The 19,604-nt window shown below is 47.2% G+C and overlaps 1 protein-coding gene across 1 annotated transcript in view; it reads left to right on the top strand.

Moving 5' to 3' along the window:
* The window catches only part of VAChT (Vesicular acetylcholine transporter), a 278,473-nt gene that overhangs the window by 102,554 nt on the left and 156,315 nt on the right, over positions 1-19,604 (top strand). The window contains exon 2 of the mRNA XM_075692972.1: positions 10,457-10,502. Within this exon, the coding sequence (XP_075549087.1) occupies positions 10,485-10,502 (18 nt within the window). The 5' untranslated portion in view covers positions 10,457-10,484. The remainder of the gene's footprint in view (positions 1-10,456; positions 10,503-19,604) is intronic.

Here is a 19,604-nt window from a genome sequence, read left to right as displayed (position 1 = left end):
TAACCATAAACAGATAGTGAAAATTGCAGTTATTGCGAAATATAAATGCATTTTTTCTTCCTTTCCGACAACTCAAGTGGCTGTACTTGAATTTAGTGAAAATTAAGGGATGGTATATTCAAGCACCGCCTCGTTGCTCTGAATAAGAGTGCGCTAAAAAGTTAAAACTTTACACTCAAGTACTTGCGTCTATGTTCAGGAGTGGACAACTAGGGGGCGAAGGAAATACTGGGGTTTCGGCCACTGCCCCCCCCCCCCCACTTCACCTCACCTTTAAAGCCATTCCTGCTTCCGGCATGTTCATACACGTTAGACTTAGTCTTGCGTGAGTGCAAATAGATAGAGGGAAACGTCCGACTAAGCAGCTGTCGCGCCGTCCACACCGCGAAGTTTTGCTAACTATTCTTCGGCGACTTTCAATCTTCCGAGCAACGATTCCACGTTTGTCGCGCAATGTTCAGGGTACTTCCTTTTTTTTTTAATTTAGCGCCAGACTGGGACACACGAGTGACATAACACTGCCGTGTTCTTCCTGCGCCGTGTCACACATGCCGAGGAGCCGAATTTTCCTATTTCTCGTTTGCTCCTGGCTGGAACCGGCATCGCCTCATACAGAAATTTCGCTGCGTGGATCAAGACCATAAGCTTCGAAGGTAGGGAGGTTCGCCCCAAGGCGTACCTTATGCGGTTGCTGATTTGAATTCACGGGTATCCACATAAATAGATGTATCACCTCTCCTTTTCTTTCCTTCTTTCTTTCTTTCTTTCTTTCTTTCTTTCTTTCTTTCTTTCTTTCTTTCTTTCACCACTCGAAAACTCTCTTTCAAGGGCACTCAAATTGGCACGTCTACGAGCAACAAGCAGGCACGAAAACAAACACGAGAAATAGCGAGAAAGAATGTGACGCTGGCCAAGGAGAAAGTGAGAGAAAGTCGTGAGCAAAAGATGGCACAACACCGGGCAAAGAAGGAAGTCACAAATATAGAGAACAATGGGAGGGGGGAGATGAAGGAGAGGTGAGCCAGGGAGGCCAGCGGAGGATAATGCGGGACGGCGTTTCATCGCCGCAATGGAACCGCCGCGTAGCACAGCAGACGCGAGCGCGGCAAAGGCGACCGAATCTCTTCATTGATGTTGGAAGCTGAGGGACTCCGTACGCACGTGTGTACTATTCCCCGGTTCGCTCCGCGCCGCGGCAGCTAGCCCGCCTAAATCTAAAAGCAACGGGGGCGGTAAATAAGCATAAAAAGTGAAGGAACGAAATAAACTAGAGAGAGAGAGAGAGAGCAGACGACGAAGACGGAGAAACAAGGGATTGGCGAGGGGAACTAATCTGGACCGCCAGCAATAACACTTGACGCTGGTGCGCCCATAGAAAGGCTCTTTACGAGCGCCGTGTTCCAGCGCCTCGGTCGCTCGCGAAACGACGAGACTCGAAACGGCGAGCTCCGCGCAGCTTCCCAATGAGGGGAAAGGAGGAAGTGGCGCGAGGAGCACCCGTTTTCTCTGCGCCCCTCCAAATGGGAGAACTAGTCGCGAACAAACCCGCAGAAAGCGAATAAACGGCGGTAGGCAGGAGAAAAAAAAAGAGAGGAAGAAGGGAAGAAAAACAAATGTGCAAGTAAATGTGGCACTCGAAGAGAGAGAGAGAGAAAGAGAGAGAGAAAGCGTAGCACCAGGAATTGGTGTGAGGGACACTTACAAACCAGACGAAAATGAAGGTGCAATAGCTGGAATGAAAGAGTGTATGAGGGTACGAATAAGGCTAGATTCTTCCAAGGAAAGCTGGGGATGGTGGGAACAACCACAAACACGCGGAAAGAATGATGGTGAAACAACGAGGGAGGAAAAGAGAGGCCCCGGAAACAAAGGGGAAGAGGGACTGCGGCGTTTCGAAGAGAGCCGTAAAGCTCTCCTGCAGAGCCATTCCTCTTCGCGTTTCTATAAGGGCGCCCGCCGAGCCGGCGTGCTCTCTTGCCCCGCTGTACTGCGCACCCCCCCCCCCCTCCCCCACCCTCCCGAGCAGTTAGTCTTCGTCCTCTCCTTACCAGCCCGCTTCGTCCCTCAAGCAGTTTAAATGGCGAATGGGTGCTATCGTAAATGGCCGTATAGGCGTACGGGCTGATATGGTGTTGCTTGTCCCCTAAGAGATACCCTCCTTGGATGCCGCATCCTTGTCCAGTAGTGATTTCGTTAAGGGCGTACGCGCGTGGCTACCTAGTTTGGAGTTTGTTCCAGCATAACGCATCCACTAACAGCCCATTATGAGCTGACGCGTTCATCCCCAAACGTGACAATATTTGGCGTAACGAAATTGCAGTTAGGACCGAAAGGCGAAGCATCGATTGCGATAGCAAATTAGTAGACAGCTATAAGAAGCAAGAACAACAGTTTCATCGGAAGTATAAACTTGTAACTACTTAATTTCATAACTAAATTAACAAGCCTGGAACGCCGCGCGCACAAGCAAGCATGAACACATCTCTCCCGATGACCGCGGAAGCTAGCTGTGAAAACGCTGGAGTGAGGAAGCGTGGCAGCAGCAGCAAGAGAATTGACCTTCGTGCTGCCTCTCACTTCAACGCGAACTAAGCTGCGAAAACACAGCGCTCACGAAGATATCAGCAATCGGCAAACTCTGTCCCTATCGCAGATCGCTTTCAAGATAGGGACCGCGCGGCCATGCCATGCGCAGTAGCCGGCGAAGCAGAATGCCTCCCCTCCCCCTGGTGCTTTGCGCGCGACGGAAGACGGCGCGCTTCCTCCCCGCTTTGCTCCCTTGCCCGCGCGAGATTGAGCAACGCCTCATAGATAGCACAAGGCCTGTGCACTTCGATCCATGACCTCCTGCTACCTTGCCCGACTTCCATCTATCGCAATGCTCCCGATAAGGCCGAGGTGCTTTTGATGTCACCGCTTTTGCCGCGCCGAGCTTGGCAATGGAAATTTTGGCCCAAGAATGACGTCATAAATGAACGTGCGCAGGCTAGGAGACCTTGCACTGAGTAGCCATCGTCGGCTCACCCTCGCAAGCTTTCACTCGTATATACAGAATACGGCGCGCAGCGACGATGTTATCGCCCTTGGACTTTATTGGGCGCGAGCTCTACCACTGGAAAAGTTGGCGCCACTGTCGGCGTGACGTGGCATGAGGCATCACGTGGACACAGCGGCCGTGTCGGCTGCTTCGGAAGAGCCGAAGCGAGCTGAAAACGAAAGTTTAAGGTCCCACCTGCGCCGTGGTTCTGATTAAGTGGTGAGGCTTTACCGCCATGGGTGTGAGCTTGACAACATTTGAAAGTACTATAATAGGTAGGATCTGCCTTTGGAGGCGTGCAGCATGGTAGGCTACTGCTCGGTGCCGCAGTGCCGGACGTACGCAACGGATCCCGGTGTCAGCCTTATTCACACGTAGCCGCAGGGCAAGGAGCTGCGTGAAGCTTGGCTGGCGAAACTTAGAACCGGCAGACAGCCATCGGCTACCACTCGGGTATGCAGCAAGCACATCCGCGAGGAAGATTTCTGCTACGGCGCCGGGACTGCGTGATGTTTGGTGAGTAGCAGAAAACGCGCACTGGGACGCTCGCTCGCGCCCGCTGCCCGGCTAATGTCATGACGGTTTGGTCTATGAACTTGTTGATGCTAGATACTGGCAAGTTCACTGGAACGGAAAGGGAGCGGTAAGACGCACATTAAAAAAAGGCATGGCGTATGGTCATGTTTATGTTATGAATTAATGCACTGGATTACGAAAAAGAAGCGGACGAAAATCGCACGCTGAGAAGACCGATAAACATACAGTGCGACGCAACTTGAGAAACAATATTGAAATGTCCAGGAATTTATAAGACACAAAAACATTGAATCGTCGCGACGGCACATCACAGTCACCGTAGGCGTTGAAGTCTATAACGAAATTATTTTTGAACAGTTGTGATAGCGTCCGTGCAACAATGGTTGCTAGTGTACTGTCAAATGCTCATATGCTGCGGCCTAAAGCTCACGGCACGGTGCGAAAACGCGTTCACAGCGAAAGCAAAACATTGTGCGCTGACATGCATGCCGACGCGCAGTCGGTCACTGCGAGCCCGTGTGATCGCTGCATTGAGGCTTCATTCTGTTATGCCCCATTTGGTTATACAGACAGCCCACTATAAGAACATATTTCACATAGTTTACTCTTAGCGTTTGCCTACCTTTCACGCAAGAAGCCGGTTCGGGAGACTCCATCGCGGCGACCGCGCGCAGTGGCGTTCACTGTACGTATTCGGTAAAGAGATAGTGTCTGTAAACGATTTTGTGCTTTCAGTCTTCCCAAGATTATCATATCGACAGTCAAAAACTTCCCTCGTTTTGAGAGTACCTACGTAAATGTTCAGGAGGGCTGCCGCGTGGTGTTTTTATTGAGCGCCGGAAGCAAAACCTATCAGCAGCACCGCCGCGTGATCCCTCATACTACGCAAGGGAGGCGCTTCCAACAGATGGCGACTCCGTAACTCCTCGCCCCCAATACAGATCACGACGACGACGACAGCATAAATGCGCCTGGAGTGTACATATAATTGAAATCGGAATAAAACAGGAAACGAGAGAGTAATTCCGATCTTTTAATTAAATCTGTTTGGCTACTCGGGCTAAATGTCTTAGACAGTTTGACGGAACCTAGGCAGCCTACATGAGGACCAATCAAACATACCTTAACAAAGGAAGCTGCTTTCGAACAGGTGTGCCAGAAACACTACGAGCATATGGCAAATAATACCCTGACCCGCTTTTTATGAGTACAGATGTATGAACACGCGTACATCCGCACATATTCAGCGCACTTTATTCACATTGCGCATGTAGCAAAAGGGATACTTGGGTGATACACGTAATCGAACCCACGACCTCGAGCTAAGCTACGCAAAGCCATAGCCTTCGGGCGCCCACGGCGGTTACTAAAACGGTTATATTATTTTGTCCGAAGCCTGTAGGACATTTTAGAGAGATCACTGGGGTTGCGTAAAGCACTAAAGCGGTGCTCTGAGGGTAAAGGAATGCAAAAAACGACAAGGGGCCGGTGAGTTCGAGGTGCAATGCTCTTGTTTATGTGACATTGTATATCTATATGGTGGCGCTGCACCTAAGCATTGTCGGTGAAGTACAGAAGTCCCGGTCAAGCGTAGGTTTTGCCTCTTGCTTCAGCGCATCTGTTCAACTCTCCGCGCAACTTGGGCGCTCTTTTTAGAAACAAGTCTTTAGCGCCCACTCGAAAGCACCTGAGAAAATGGGTGTTCCTCAAACAACTCGACATCACAGCCATGTGCAAAGGAGAACGCTACAAACGCGGTGAATAGCTCAGTCGATGGGAGCTGTCGTACACTCGATAGGACCAACGAGGAAAGTCCGCTCGGAGAACGCCTTCTATATAACCGCACACCAGACTGCATGCTGTGAGCCATGACTGGGGGGGGGGGGGGGGGGGGGGTTGGCTGAAAGCCCCGCTATTTCAATACGACGCGCGAGGAAAGCCTCCGTAATCATATCTCTTCCGATGCATGGCGTTAAATGAGCTCTCGGTCTTCGCACGTGACGTCACAGCTCGAAACACGTAGGCATTTCTGTACATAGTTTTCATTGACGTCATCGTGGCCGCCATCGTGAGGTACTAACTTCTCGAGAAGCTGCGTAAACAGCAAAAGTAAGAGCACCATAAAAGAACAGGCGCGTCTTACGCCGTGTTACAATTCGGTAACAGTGATAATCTAGAGAAAAGCCGTCACCGTCAAGAACCAATAGAATGTACTGGGAGCTGATATGGTGCATTGACGTCATCGTGGGCAAAAACTGCGTCCTTGACGTCACGCGAAAGCTATCTATAGGAGCCGCTGAGTTTAACTGAAAGCTCATTTGCGAACAAAAAAGTAAACATCCGCAGCGGTGTCTCCGCAGCGAAGATGGAGCACTGGTTGTCAAAGCATTCCAATGACTTCTCTGGCATCGTTAACACCAGTGCTGCTGTTTACAGTGAAATTTGCTTTACGAGTACTCCCGGACAGTTTCCTGACCGTGGTTGCTGGATGGGTGTTGCTGCTGTCTCTACGAATAGCTCACACTTTAATAAAGTAGCAATACTGACGCTGCGACCGAACCTTTTCCCGCAAATGCTGAGCAGCCCGACGCCCTAACTCTTAAGGCAGGATCGCACACATACTCCTATTGTGCCAACGCCAATTAGCTCTTTGAGATGATTGCCGCGCGTAGATTATTATGTTGATTTCCATGTGGCACACAAGCACAACGGGGCATTGGCCAAGAAACTGGAGTTATATCTCGTGCCAACGCCAACTAGCTCTTCGAGACGATCGCTGCATGCTCATGAAGACGATGACTTACATGACTATGGCACATGCCCACCACGTAGGGTTGGTCAAGAAGCGCGCGGAGCATTTTCCAGGTTTCTTTGCGGAAAACACGAAGGAATGAAATGAACAAATTTATAGCATTTATTTCATTCAGAAAAGCTTCACTTCGCATACATTTATCAATGTACATAGGATTTGCAGAATTTGTTTCTTTTTTCTTTTTCTTTTTTTGTCGCTGCTTTAAACTAAGCTGTGTGGAGTTGAAAAGCGCGTTCGTGAATACATGCTATTTGCCGTGGTTGCTTAGTGTCTTTGGCGTTACACTGCTGAGATCGCTTGATCAAATTCCGGCCGCAGCGGCCGCTTTTCATTAGGGGCGAAAAGAAAAATGACCGTGGCCCGTGCAATGGGTGCACGTTAAACAACCCCAGGTGGTCAAAATAATTCGGATTCCCCCACGATCGCGATATGCACTGTCCTTATAATCACATTGACAACGTCAAGTAATGTTACGGTGTCGAGACATTTCTATTTTTCTCTCTCTTACTCTTCTAGCGAGATCGCGCGCTGATCTGAGACACTGTTCTTGTGAGTGCAATTTTGTCATTCACCCGAGAGTAGCACGAAGCTACAGACGCTTTTATCTTCAACCTTCGCGTTGTGGCAGCAATTTCAGTCTGAGCAACACTTCGCCCACACGGGTATTATGCGTTTTCCCTTCATTTCCGCGCGTTGATTCTTCCTTAAGTGCTGTTTTGACAAACAACTGGCGTTGTTTCTTTAATTTACTGATGCGCTCGCTTACAACGTTTGCTTTTCGACCGGCTCTTTTCATCCGCAACGGCAGTGAAGAATAGTCCAACGCGGGCATACAGAAGGCCCTGGGTGAGAACAAGCGTCGGGTGGATCTGCAGATGGAAGAGAGAGCACGCAGACCACATCACACCGCGCTCTTTCCCAAAGCTCGGTCGGCGGGTGCCCGTTCTCGTGCCAGAGGCGCTGGTGGTAGGGAGCGAGAAGAGCCGTCTCGCGCGCCCACCAGACCATTAATTTGCCTCACTCCATTCGGGCCACCACCGAGGAACGCAGCACTGCAGCTCTCCGCTTTGCCAACAGGCTCGTTTATCCACGCCACCGCCGACACCGCCGCCCCCTTACGAGCGCTTAAATGACAAGGCGGTAGTTTCCCACCATGGCGACCTACTCCGAGTGGTGCGACGCACTGTTCGGACTGCCGAGATGGCTGCGTAATGAAAGCGCGCTTGTTTGTCCGTGCCACTGGGCTAATGGTAAAGTTAGTTCTGCCGGACGGTTAATGCAACTAATCAAAAATAAGAACCCGGGCGAAGCAGCCGGCTTCCCGCGTCAGTTCTCGCGCATGTCATCGAACCTCTCGCGAAATGCAGAAGGTGGAACGATAGAATGAAGCTAGTACACTAGTGACACCACAAGGTGTTATAATTGTTGTCGCTGCTTAGTAGAAAAGACGCGTACCCACGAGAGTTAATCCAGCCAGGGTACGCCGCGACAAGGACATGGAGGGACCTCATCTTCCACTAACTTTATAGTAAAGATACCGACATGACGCAATTAAAAAGTGCGAACGCTGAATTTTCACGGAGGCTCAAGAGAAATAGTAAACGGGAAGCTGCATTAATATTGTGAAAAAAAAAGTTGGTATCACTTGAACGTCCCTGCCATGACAGCTAGTCGTACACAGACGCTTTTCTAGGCAACACTAATCTTTCGTCCTGGTCCTTTTCCTTCTTTCTTACTTCTTCCCTCCTTCATTCCCGTAATCGTATATTTTCTTGCTCTGATGTTATGTCTTTCTTCCTACGAGTAAACAGGCGTTATAATCAAGCTCTTTCCTTTCTTTTTATTTGTTTCTGTTCACATGTCTCCAAACCCCATGATTAATGGTGGTGATAGCAACGACGACGACGACGACGATTATAATGATGATGACGACTATAATGATGGTGATGATGCACGTGTGAGTGCGTCATTCATTCATTCATCCATTCATTTATTCATTCATTCATTTATTTATACTCTCAGTCCTCTTAGGGCTATTACAGGAGTGGAGAATAAAAACAGCAAAAAGAAACATAGAATGTGACCGTGTTACAAGTTTTGACTCACAAAGCTTGTCTTAGAATGATAAAGACGTATGACATATATATTGGGCGATTCACTATGTAGTGTTACAAAAAATTGGGCTTTTAACACCTTCCAAAAAAGGCGATTAAGGAGATCGAGGTTACAAGAGAATCGGGTAACAAATTCCATTCTCTTATCGCCCTAGGAAAGAAACTGAACTTGAAGCAATCATTGCGGGCGAGTGGAGGAGGAATGTACATACTTTGACGATGCCTCGTTGACGCGTTCATAGGAAGCGTCATAGGTGCGTCATGCCCGGTAATAGCAAAAGACAGCAACCAGTTCCAGGCGCACATTTGGAGTTTCTTTCTCTCGCTTTCTCTCTTTTTTTTTTTTACCGAAGAATTCAACAAATAGCATACGAGCGCCAATATAAATATCTTGGTTGAAGTCATTCTCACCAAGCAACAAAACGGCAACTAGACGATTCCAGCAAACAGAATCGGCATTTGGGCATATTTGGGCGCGGGCAGCCTTGTGGGAACGTATTTTCAAATTGTCTATTTCATATTATTTTTTTTTTCAATCTGTAACTGCTTCGGATGCCGCCGTTTATCACAGGCATCAGCCACTCGGCACGACAGACGACAAGTATGGAAAATGAAATTGATCGTTAGAGAATACGACCCTTGGACCGGTATAATGTAACGATTCTATTTCTTTCCTTCTTTCTTTCTTTCTTTTTTTTACCGTTTCGCATTTTGACATTAATCCGAGCGTCGCTCCGCCCGTGTTATTGCCAGGATCCGCCGACCGTCAACAGTGGATGATAAGAATTGAATCGACCGAAAGGAAGTTACACCTACCCGGACTAGCGGACGTGCGCTATTTACGGGGTGCTGCGGGTAAAGGGCACGTAAAAATTGTCAATGGAATTGTCGTCGTTGATTCAAACGTTTACTAGCAAAACCCCCAAAATACTTGTCTAGAGCGCGGGAGTGGTAGGCTTAGAACTGTGTTTGCATCGCCAGCTGCAGGCCGTTTGTTCTGAAGAACTTGCTTTGAGCTTGCGTCGCCAAACTGGTTGCTCGCCGCTGCTCATGCTTCTTGTCATGAACCACGATTCGGGTTTCGCGAATGTTACAAAACCAGAAAGTGCCGTGTTCTTCCATTCTCGAGAATATTTGGGAGGCCAACACGATAATTCAATAACAAGCGCTGAGTACTTTGGTCGGCAGAGGGCGTAGACGGTATTTTATTTCAGTCACCACAAAATGATTCCAATGAAACCACTTGCGGTGGCCATGAGTGCAAACTAATGATCCACTACGTCATTGCTAAACCCCACTTGATCTCCCTACTATGACCTGACACTCTTGCAACTTAAGGCTCATTTCACTGCCCATGAGATTCCATCTGGCCCTAAGAACATGTCGAAAATCAATGTCCCGTGTCAAACCTTGTAAAAACTAATCTGCTAATGAAGACAGTCGTACGTGCCACTTGGTGCTGACTGATACGAACGCACTCGTGAAAGCGCTTCCACACAGGCCAGTAGGTATGGACGTCTTAGAACACAATTTGCGCTCGTACCATGCGCGTTGTATGTGACGGCATATTTGACGGCTTTTATGCTCGATTGAAGGCAATAAAACAAAGCACATCATGTTCTAAAATCTCCCGTAGTGACAAATACGACCTTTTGAAGAATGGAAAGCCCAAGCTGGTGGTAATTACTTAGACAAATATACAAAATTTTATGCAAGCCAACATACATTTTGTTCTTTGAGTGTCCTTCCAGAACTCATAAGCACCGGGCACAGTATCAATAACTTCGGCAGTCCCCAATCTCAAAACTTGATTGTCTTAATTCTCTGCTGGCATAGTTTTCATTGTATACTTTGGTTCTTTCCTATCGAATGAAAAAACAAGTAATTTAAGTGAACTGTGCCTTTTAGTATCATTGTTATTGTGACTAACCCGCGCCATTTTCTTTCTCTCTACAGCCAGGGCGGGTCACGCAGTTGGGAGACAATGGCCACCTCCCAAAAGGTAAGTAAGCGTCTATAGATTTGGCCTTGGAGTCATAAATTCACAGATAGTAAACATTGATGCTGTCAAAGCTTGCAACGATGGTACTGGTGCTTTCTAGGCAATTTCTATGTTTTATAGCACGAAACTGGCTGCACACGGTAACTAAAGATCACGCAACAATATACACGTACACCGCGCAACACGTGAATAAACAGCAGAAAGACCAGCGATGCAAGTCGCGTATATATTCATTAAAGTAAAAGAAACTGATCCATTCACCGAGTCTAAAATTGCTCGTACGACTTCCGTCAATTATTGTCGGAGCTACAAGTTGACAACGTTTCTGCGCGCGAGTCACTCAACCGAACACCAACGTTCCCTCCATGCATTACGGTACTCTTATCAAATATATAGTCAGCGTACTTGTCATCGTCTTTAGGAGCTGTTGTCATACAGAAATAACTTTTTTCTAGATTCTCAAAATGGCTGGGTGCAATTAGATTGTTACTGATTATAAACACTATGACGAAATGCTGCCTCCAAGGATAATATGTCCCACAGAACCCCACGCACTTGTAGGCAATGAAAAAAATGAAGGAAAAGTGTTCCACGAATCGTCCTGATACAAGTTGTAATCCATTCTGTGCACCCAGAGAGCCGCGCGAAAAAACTGTACACTGGTGTTTCATGCAGCAAGCATACTTCACCATTGCGTTTTCTCATTTCTTCATTGTGGAGCTTAATGTGTTGTTCAGCGATTGTCAGCCTACAACAGCGGCCGCAGAACTGTATGCAATTTTGGAAGCGGCATAGTTTTCACTGCGACAGAAAGGCGAAAAGCTCAAAACTGGGTTTACTGTGTCAGTTCGTCCTACCCGTTATTCCGCTGACGACGGCGGCCGTAGACGCCATCGTTCAGCAGCCGTCGTTATCGTGACGTCGCCAGGCCACCTCCACATGATCAGCTTCACCCAAGCCATGAGACGAAGAAAAAAAAAATGGATAGCTTAGCCCAGCACCAACGATGCACACTAAAGGCTCTCCAAAGGCCGGACAAATCAGATCCAATTGTGTACCGTCGACGCAGGTATGTATAGTAGTGACGAACACCCTGATTGTGCAGGGTCTATTTATGACGAAATTTTTCGAATATGCAAGAGAAAACGTTGGTCCGCTTTGTATACCATGTGTGCTAATGGGCGCGAAATTTCTGGCAAGAGAAAGAAAGTGTCGCGGGATCAAATCCTGGCCACGGTGGCTGCATTTCGATGAGGGCGTAATGCGAAAACACCTTTGTACTTAGATTAAGGTGCACGCTAAAGAACCCCAGGTAGCCCAAATTTCCGGAGTCCTCCACTACAGCGTGCCTCATAATCATATCGTGGTGTTGGCACGTAAAACCTCATAATTTAATTATTTTCAGAAAGTAAGTGTACGATTCCAAAGAGATGCGGCTAAGATAAAAATTGAGAACAATACAAAGAGATTACAGTTTCGCCTGGAACACGAAGCAGTTGCCATCCGATAAACATGAGAAGAATCCGAGCAATAGAAGCGAAGACTAACGAAGACGAAGCAGACGCGCTCAAATAGTGTCATCACACGTAGAAGAAGAAACCTTATTTAGGACTGACTTCGCAACTAGGAATAAGAGAGAGAGAGATAACATAATGCAGAGTAAGGCAGGGAGGTTAACCAGAGGTAGTTCCGGTTGGCTACCCTGCGCAGGGGGAAAGGTTAAGGGGGATAAAAAGAGAAACAGAGTGGAAGGGGGAGATAGAAAGAAAGAGAGACAAGCACGAACAAAGCGCGTACACTAAAGAGCGGTAGGGGGCGGCATTCTTAGAGTCTGTCGTGAAGCCCCGTAGACAGCAGGAACCATAATAACGCGAGTAAGGCCTTCAATGCGGATGTTCTTTCGGATCATTGACCTAAAGCTTTTAGTTCTGATAGTGGACGATTGTCCAACTGGTCCAGTACTCTGCACATCACTTGTCTCTGAGCACTATAACGCGGGCAGACACAGATAATATGTGCGAGCGTCTCGTCGATGTTGCATGTGTCGCACGTGGGGCTGTTGACCATTCCAATGAGGAAAGCATATGAGTTAGTAAAGGCAACGCCTAGCCACAGACGGTAGAGCATGGTCTGTTCACGTCGTGGTAACCCAGGCGGGAGGTGCATCCGTATGTCCAGAGACAACGAACGCAACCGACACATGGTGAAAACATTTGAGTGCCACAGGGGCAAAGTACAGTCACGGGACATCAATCGCTGCCCAGCCGCAGCGTCTGTTCGCGAAAGCGGAATGAAGACTGGTTGACCAAGTAGGTGACGGGCTAGAATACGAAGAAGGCGCAGATGCCATCTCTATCCTGTGCATAGGTGTTGACGGGGCGTTAGCCAATCATGATAGCTGCTGGCGTGATCAATCCTTCCAGGATTAGAATTCTCCACTGCTGTAGCATTGGTACAGTGGCTCAAAGGTAGAATTTTATACTGCCAATCTGTTGGTCGTATGTTCGAGTCCTCGCGGCACACAAAGATTCTTTTTTTTTCCTTCGTAATGTTCTCATAAAAGATATTGAGATTCGGGCGAAAGCACCGGCGGACATCAAAGCGACCAGGGGAGGGACCCCACAAAAGCTATCGCTGTGAAACACTATACGTATTGGCATTACGCCACTGCCAGGAGTTCGCACAACACACACTTCGTTAGTCAAGTCGCCACTTGCATAATTTAGTAGGGAAAAATAGTGTATTCATAATCTGAATATGCGTTCAATATGATGTAAACAAGGCTGCCTGATGATCGATTATCGAACAGTGAGCAAGCGCGCCACGACAGCCGATTCACGCGCGAGTGCACTACACTGCGGGGCATGCAGCCTACTCACGTAGGATATTTCTTTTTCAGCACGTCTCGACTGGGCTTTCGCTAAAATACGCATTGCGTAATTCTACAGCGCGGATCTTACTGTGCAATGGGAGAGCGCAGTGGCACGTGCGCAAATACGAGTCCAGCCATTTGGTGCACCATGTGTGCGTGTGAATGCCACGATTACGCCTCCAAACGCATGCAAGCTCTACAGCTGCACGGCCGCCCACGGCTACTTGAACAACTCTACGCGCGTGAAAACCGCATTACACGCGGGCCGGCTTCGTCCAATTAGATTACACCAGCGGCGCGTTACCCAGACGCGCTAATTCCTGGGAGCGTGCATGTAGGACGAGGCCATCTGGGGCTCGTTTTCTCAACTATAAAGGGCGCGGCGAGGCTCAAGAAAAATCAAGAGAAACGCAGCAGAGACGGCGCTAGAAGGGGCGCGCGGCAAGCGCGAAGCTGAGGGGAAACGAGACACGGGCAGCGCGGGGCCGCTGAGTATTGCGAAACATTATCCGCGATCCCCGAAAACCGCGAGCAACGGGGCGCGCGGCTGGGGTTGCAAGTATTGCAGAACAACGCGCTCGGGCCGTGTGAACTCGGGTTTCTGGCACGGTCGGCCTGCGCAGTGTCAAAACGCTCTCTGCGTATCTGAGTCGGCTCATTTGTAGGAGTGCACGCGAGCTCGACCGCCGTCCGCGTTCGTGGGGCACGCGTGAAATGGACGACGAATATGCGCCATCGGCTCCCCAAGAGCATGCCAGCAGATACCGCCCTCCGCTCCATTCTATTTCTGTTTGTTATTTCTGTACAGCCATTTGCACCGTAGCCACAGATCAGTGTCATCACGGCTGTACGATACAAAGTTCTTTAGGTGTGTGTGCGCCACACGTCCATTGAGACCTAGCAAAAGGACAACATTTTCGATCACTAACGTATGTTATGCCTACGATTAGTAACACATTGATTGTTACTACGTGGTGCGTTTTTTTTTTCCCAGTGTTCTATCATTTTAAGTACATGTATACTGCATCTCTTCGAGCGCGCGCTTAGAAAAGGAGACGTTTTCCACCGCTGTGATATTCGGCTATTTAATGAAGACTGGTGCACGTGAGTCCATACGTCATAATAAGCTTCAGCTACACGAAAGTAGACCAGCTACACTACTACAGCCGTATTCCTTGTTTGCGGCAAGCATTTAGCCTAAGTTCTTACGTAGCTCTTAAGATAAAAAGCGCATCATTGCAGCACTGTGCTAAAGCATAAACAAATAAGGACTTGTTCCATCATAACGCCCGCGCAGTAAACGTTTCTGAATTCGAATATTTCAGATTCGTTAGAACTCTTCGCGTAAGGCTCAGCTTCGCACCAAACCCTATAACGGAAGAACAAAATTTTCAACAAAGGCCATAGTTTCAGAGCGCAGATCTTAGGCGCCCATTCCTGCGGCAAGTGTCGGCGCCGGCGGCGTCGTTGGCGTAACCGAGCGAACGAGCGCAGCGAAAAATGAAAGATGAAAGAGCGAACGCGGAACGGGAGATAAAAGCCGCGAACGGCAGAGACCGATGAGAGCGGCCCCTTCAGTGACGTGCGCGCGGGAAACTGGTGTCATGCGGACCCGCCCGACCGCTCGATGCGTACTCGTATCTGGTCTAAGCCGGACCGCTCATTTCGTACTATCATCTGCTCGCGTCAGCTCTCGCTCACGCTTGTTTAGTTAGCTTGGTTTGGCCTCGTTCGCGCTTGATTCAATTGTCATGGTTTTCGATTGCTGTAGAGCGCAGCTGTAGACGCCTGTTCCTGTGGCGAGCGTCGGAGTCGTCGTTGTCGGCGTAACCGAGCGAACGAACAAGCGGAGAGGAGGATGCGGCGACGATAGCCACGAGATGGCGCCAGAGTAGGGTGCGTCGTCTGGTAGATGTGCCGGACGGCTGCTGAGGCTGAGGCGGCTTCTGTGAATCGTTCCCACGTGACCCCCACGCGCTTCCTCTCGCGATCTCCAGATTAGCGAGGTAGTCGCGGCACACTTCGCTCCGTTTGAAACGTGCCGCACGAGGCATGTTGTCCGCGCCATCCAATACATCGCGAAATGAAAACACGTACACAGTTGTGCTCAAATTTCGCATTAGGGAGTATCGTAATCTTCAGTGCTCTTTTCAGCCCTGCATGTTTTCGCACACTGCAAACTGAGCACTTTACTACAACATTGGCGCCGGCAGTGTTTACTGCTTTTGGAATGGCTTACTCACCAAAGCCCGGGAGATTTTCGTGTATGCAGCAAGTCTGTTTACTGCTCGCGACAGTCACGGATAACGAAACAATTTATCTGCTATGAGAAGATGGCGTTCAAGAACAACTGCACCTGGTACATTATTCGAGTGCAGAATATGAGATGTGCGCTTCTAAAGTAGTGATTTGACGGCAGTTCACTGTCCCCTGCGCTACCCTTCAATATTTATAGTCGTAGAAGAGTTACGCAGCTGTGCTGTCTTGAAGTCCATCATTTCAGATATTCATCGTTCACTAGCCTGGCCATGCACGTGCACTGTTAATCACTCGCATTGTATTTATCTATTCTCAACATATGAGAGTAACAGCTCATCCTTCGTTTCTGAATGACCATTGGATCTCTGTAAAAATCTGAAAAATCGTGCTCTTTTCATTCATGGAGGATAAGTTCCTTCACGCAATTTGCTTTCGAGTATTTCTGTCAGGCGTGTGTGGGCAGATGAGGAGGTTCTTGCTGCAGGAAGACATAGAATGCCTCCTCACTCCCCCCCCCCCCTTACATTATGTCTCTCAAAATACGACCTTCGCCGGCAAGAAACTGAAAAATAATGTAAAATACAAAGACATGGTTGGGACGTAGGCGTCGTTTCTTTCCTTGGCAAGGTGTGTCAACGTCTATGCTCAAAACGACGTGTCTTATCACGTCACAGATATCATCGTCAACGAGAGGGAGAATGCGGAGACGATAGTAATCCTCGATGATATTGCGTTGACGCGAACTAAATCCCTTCATGTCAGCCGCGGAATCCTAGCGTCACTCCATGAGCCTGCCTGCAATAGTCGCCACACCAATTGGGGAGGAGCAATCCCCGCGAGGGACAAAAGGAAGCAGATAGGAAAACAGCTCCGGCCGCTCATTTTCAGGGACCCGCGCAGAGATGATCCCGATAATAACATTTTGGGGAAAAGAGGGATCGTTGGCGTCCTGTGGGGACAGCCCTCTGGGAGCACACGCGGGAGACGGATAGCAGCGCTGCAGAAGTGAAGCTATAGTGAGAAACAGAGGAGGGAGAAGAGTGAAAAAAAAGAACAGGAGCGTGATTTCGGTGGCCCCTAATCTCGTCCGCTTCGCTTTCGCTTTTCCTTCGGCTCAGTTTATCGGTCGCAGTCTTCTGAAGCATAGTGAGAGCCATTTCAGAGACAGCAGTTATGATTGCTATCTGTATAGAAAAAGAATAAAGGAATTTAGTACGAAGAATCTGTAGTAAAAGAAGCAGCTAACCCTAGTCAAGATGGGTCATAATATAACGTGTTATCAGACTGCCTCTCATACTGCTTGGTTTAATCGGTCTTGTCTGCAAGAGGAACCAGTTTGCGTTATTGGGCTGCTGATGCATCTTAGGCGCTTATTTCCTCTTGTGATAAGAGTGACAGTTCGGCCTCCAGGTCATTTTCTAGAATGGCTTTCTCAATGCTCCAGTGGCTTCAATATATATATATATATATATATATATATATATATATATATATATATATATATATATATATATATTGACTCGCTGGGCGTTCCATTGCATCGAGCCGTGCTATTCGCAGCGTAACTGTTTTGTTCAACTACTTCGACAACTCTTTTACGTTCGACGTCACAACGCTAATTCGCCATTTGTGGTGCATTTGACGCGAGTCCTGCCCGTTGCTAGATTGAAAAGTCAGAAACACGCGTTTCATATATACGCAAACGATTAATAAAGTTACACTGCATTAAGACAAGGAATAAGAAAAAGGAGACGTGCTGCATGTGAATGACGCCCTGAACACATAAGTTGCAATCTTGCTTGATCTTACACACACACACACACACACACACACACACACACACACACACACACACACACACACACACACACACACACACACACACACACACACACACACACACACACACACACACACACACACACACACACACACACACACACACACACACACACACACACACACACACACACGCACGCACGCACGCACGCACGCACGAACGCACGCACGCACGCACACATACACACACACATACTTCAATCAATTTGTGAGCTCTTAGAAAACTGTCCTTCCTTAAAAGACGAGCGTCGTCTCAAAGCCTACAAGACACTTGTAAGACCGGTATTAGAATATGCAGACATAATATGGGACCCTTTTCAGAAATACGTAACTGACCAACTCGAAAATATCAAGAAATTATGAGCACGCTTCATCTACTCGGACTACTCGCGATACAGTAGCGCAGCTAGCTTACTAAAGAGAGCAAATCTTCCACCGCTAAGAAACCGCAAAATAATTTCTAAACTTAAATTTATATACCTTCTCTACAATGGGTGTTACAAAATTCCTTGTTCTCGCTACTTACACTACCGCTTAAGCACTCGACCAGAACTAACCGCTTAAGACCATTCGCCAATCATTTAGTAGAGTAATTCCCATAAATATACGTTATTTCCCCAAGTAATATTTTATTGGAACAAATTACCGAGAATTGTAGTGAACTGCACGACACTTGATTCATTTGTAAAAAACAGATACAATGGCATTTTCCGAGATTTAACAGTTTACATTCCAGAGTAGCTGAGTGTTTTTCTTTCTCGTTTCTTTGTTGTAATAATACTACTTTTATAGCGTAAGTGTTTCTACAATGATTGTGTTTGTTTTGATTAATTTGTGTGTTTTGTATTGTTTTCATACTCACTGATGTACCCACTCCTGCTTATATATATATATATATATATATATATATATATATATATATATATATATATATATATATATATATACAGGAGTGGGTACATCAGTGAGTATGAAAACAATACAAAACACACAAATATATAAGGAGAGAGAGAGCAGAATGAGCTCCTTTTTCGTAGTATTGGGATCTGAGGACCTCATTTTAGCAAGATATACTGTCTTACAGGTCAAGACACCGTTTGATTTAGTGTATCTCTAAGCGGGAGTTGCGTTGGTTGGCTATAAATTTTATTGGGGCCGCAATATCCGACCGTAATTTAACGAGCCACCCACTGCTCTGTCCTGATTTCGACCTGTGCTTAGTAATTTCTTTTTCATTCTCTTCTTTCTTTTTGCCTTAATGTGAATACTTGCGACCACCACCGATTCAAGGGCAAAAAAAGAATGAAAACAATTTAAGATTTCTAATAACCACCTTAGTCACGAATTACGATGGACTAGTGATAATCGATTGCGCCAATGTTGCACGATTTTATTTTGTGTTGCTGCAGAATTGTTTGAAAGAGAACAAAAGTTCGTATGATAATGATTCGTGCAGTTTCTAGTGAGTATTCGTTATCACAAGTTGATGAAATGCCAGCTTATTCTGCCGTCAGACATGTTGCGTTTCTTCGTACTGGGTATTTGTCTTTAAAATATACAGGTTTTAAAAATCACATGTGGCAGACAGCTAACTTCTATTCCTTGAGCGGTTACTCGAAGATGCGGACATAAATGCGCGAGAAATCGAAATGCTTAACCAACTAACTATCAGAAATTTGCTAATTGTCTTTGTCAATAATTACTTTATGGTGCATATTTTAATTTGCGAATTGTAGCCGGTGAGTTAGTAAGGCGTATCCACGTGGAATGAATTCTCAGGATGACACCCGATTCGAGAATTAATTTCCAAAGCGGGCGACAAAATACATCGGTGGTCCAGTTACTTTTGTGCTTTAGTGCACAAAACTACGTTTTGTTAAAAAAAGGAAGTGGAACAGCAATGTATTTTTGCCGCAAGTTTGGCAGCGCATATCTCGAAATCGGTGCATCTTTAGGATTCCTTCTAAGTGTATACGCCTTGCGAACTCGCCGTAAATTGGTAAATTGCAACATGTGGCATAATATAATCAGTACAAGAAGTTATGAGTGAATTTTTGGTAATTTGTCAGTTACGGATTTTGGTTTCTAGTGGAAGTAAAGTCCGCCACTTCGAGGTATCCAGTTCGAGGATC

The sequence above is a fragment of the Dermacentor variabilis genome, chromosome 1, assembly GCF_050947875.1.
Source record: "Dermacentor variabilis isolate Ectoservices chromosome 1, ASM5094787v1, whole genome shotgun sequence".
Taxonomy (NCBI): Eukaryota; Metazoa; Arthropoda; class Arachnida; order Ixodida; family Ixodidae; genus Dermacentor; species Dermacentor variabilis.
The sequence above is the reverse complement of the archived record's forward strand: the minus strand, read 5'-3'. Positions and strand labels throughout refer to the sequence as shown.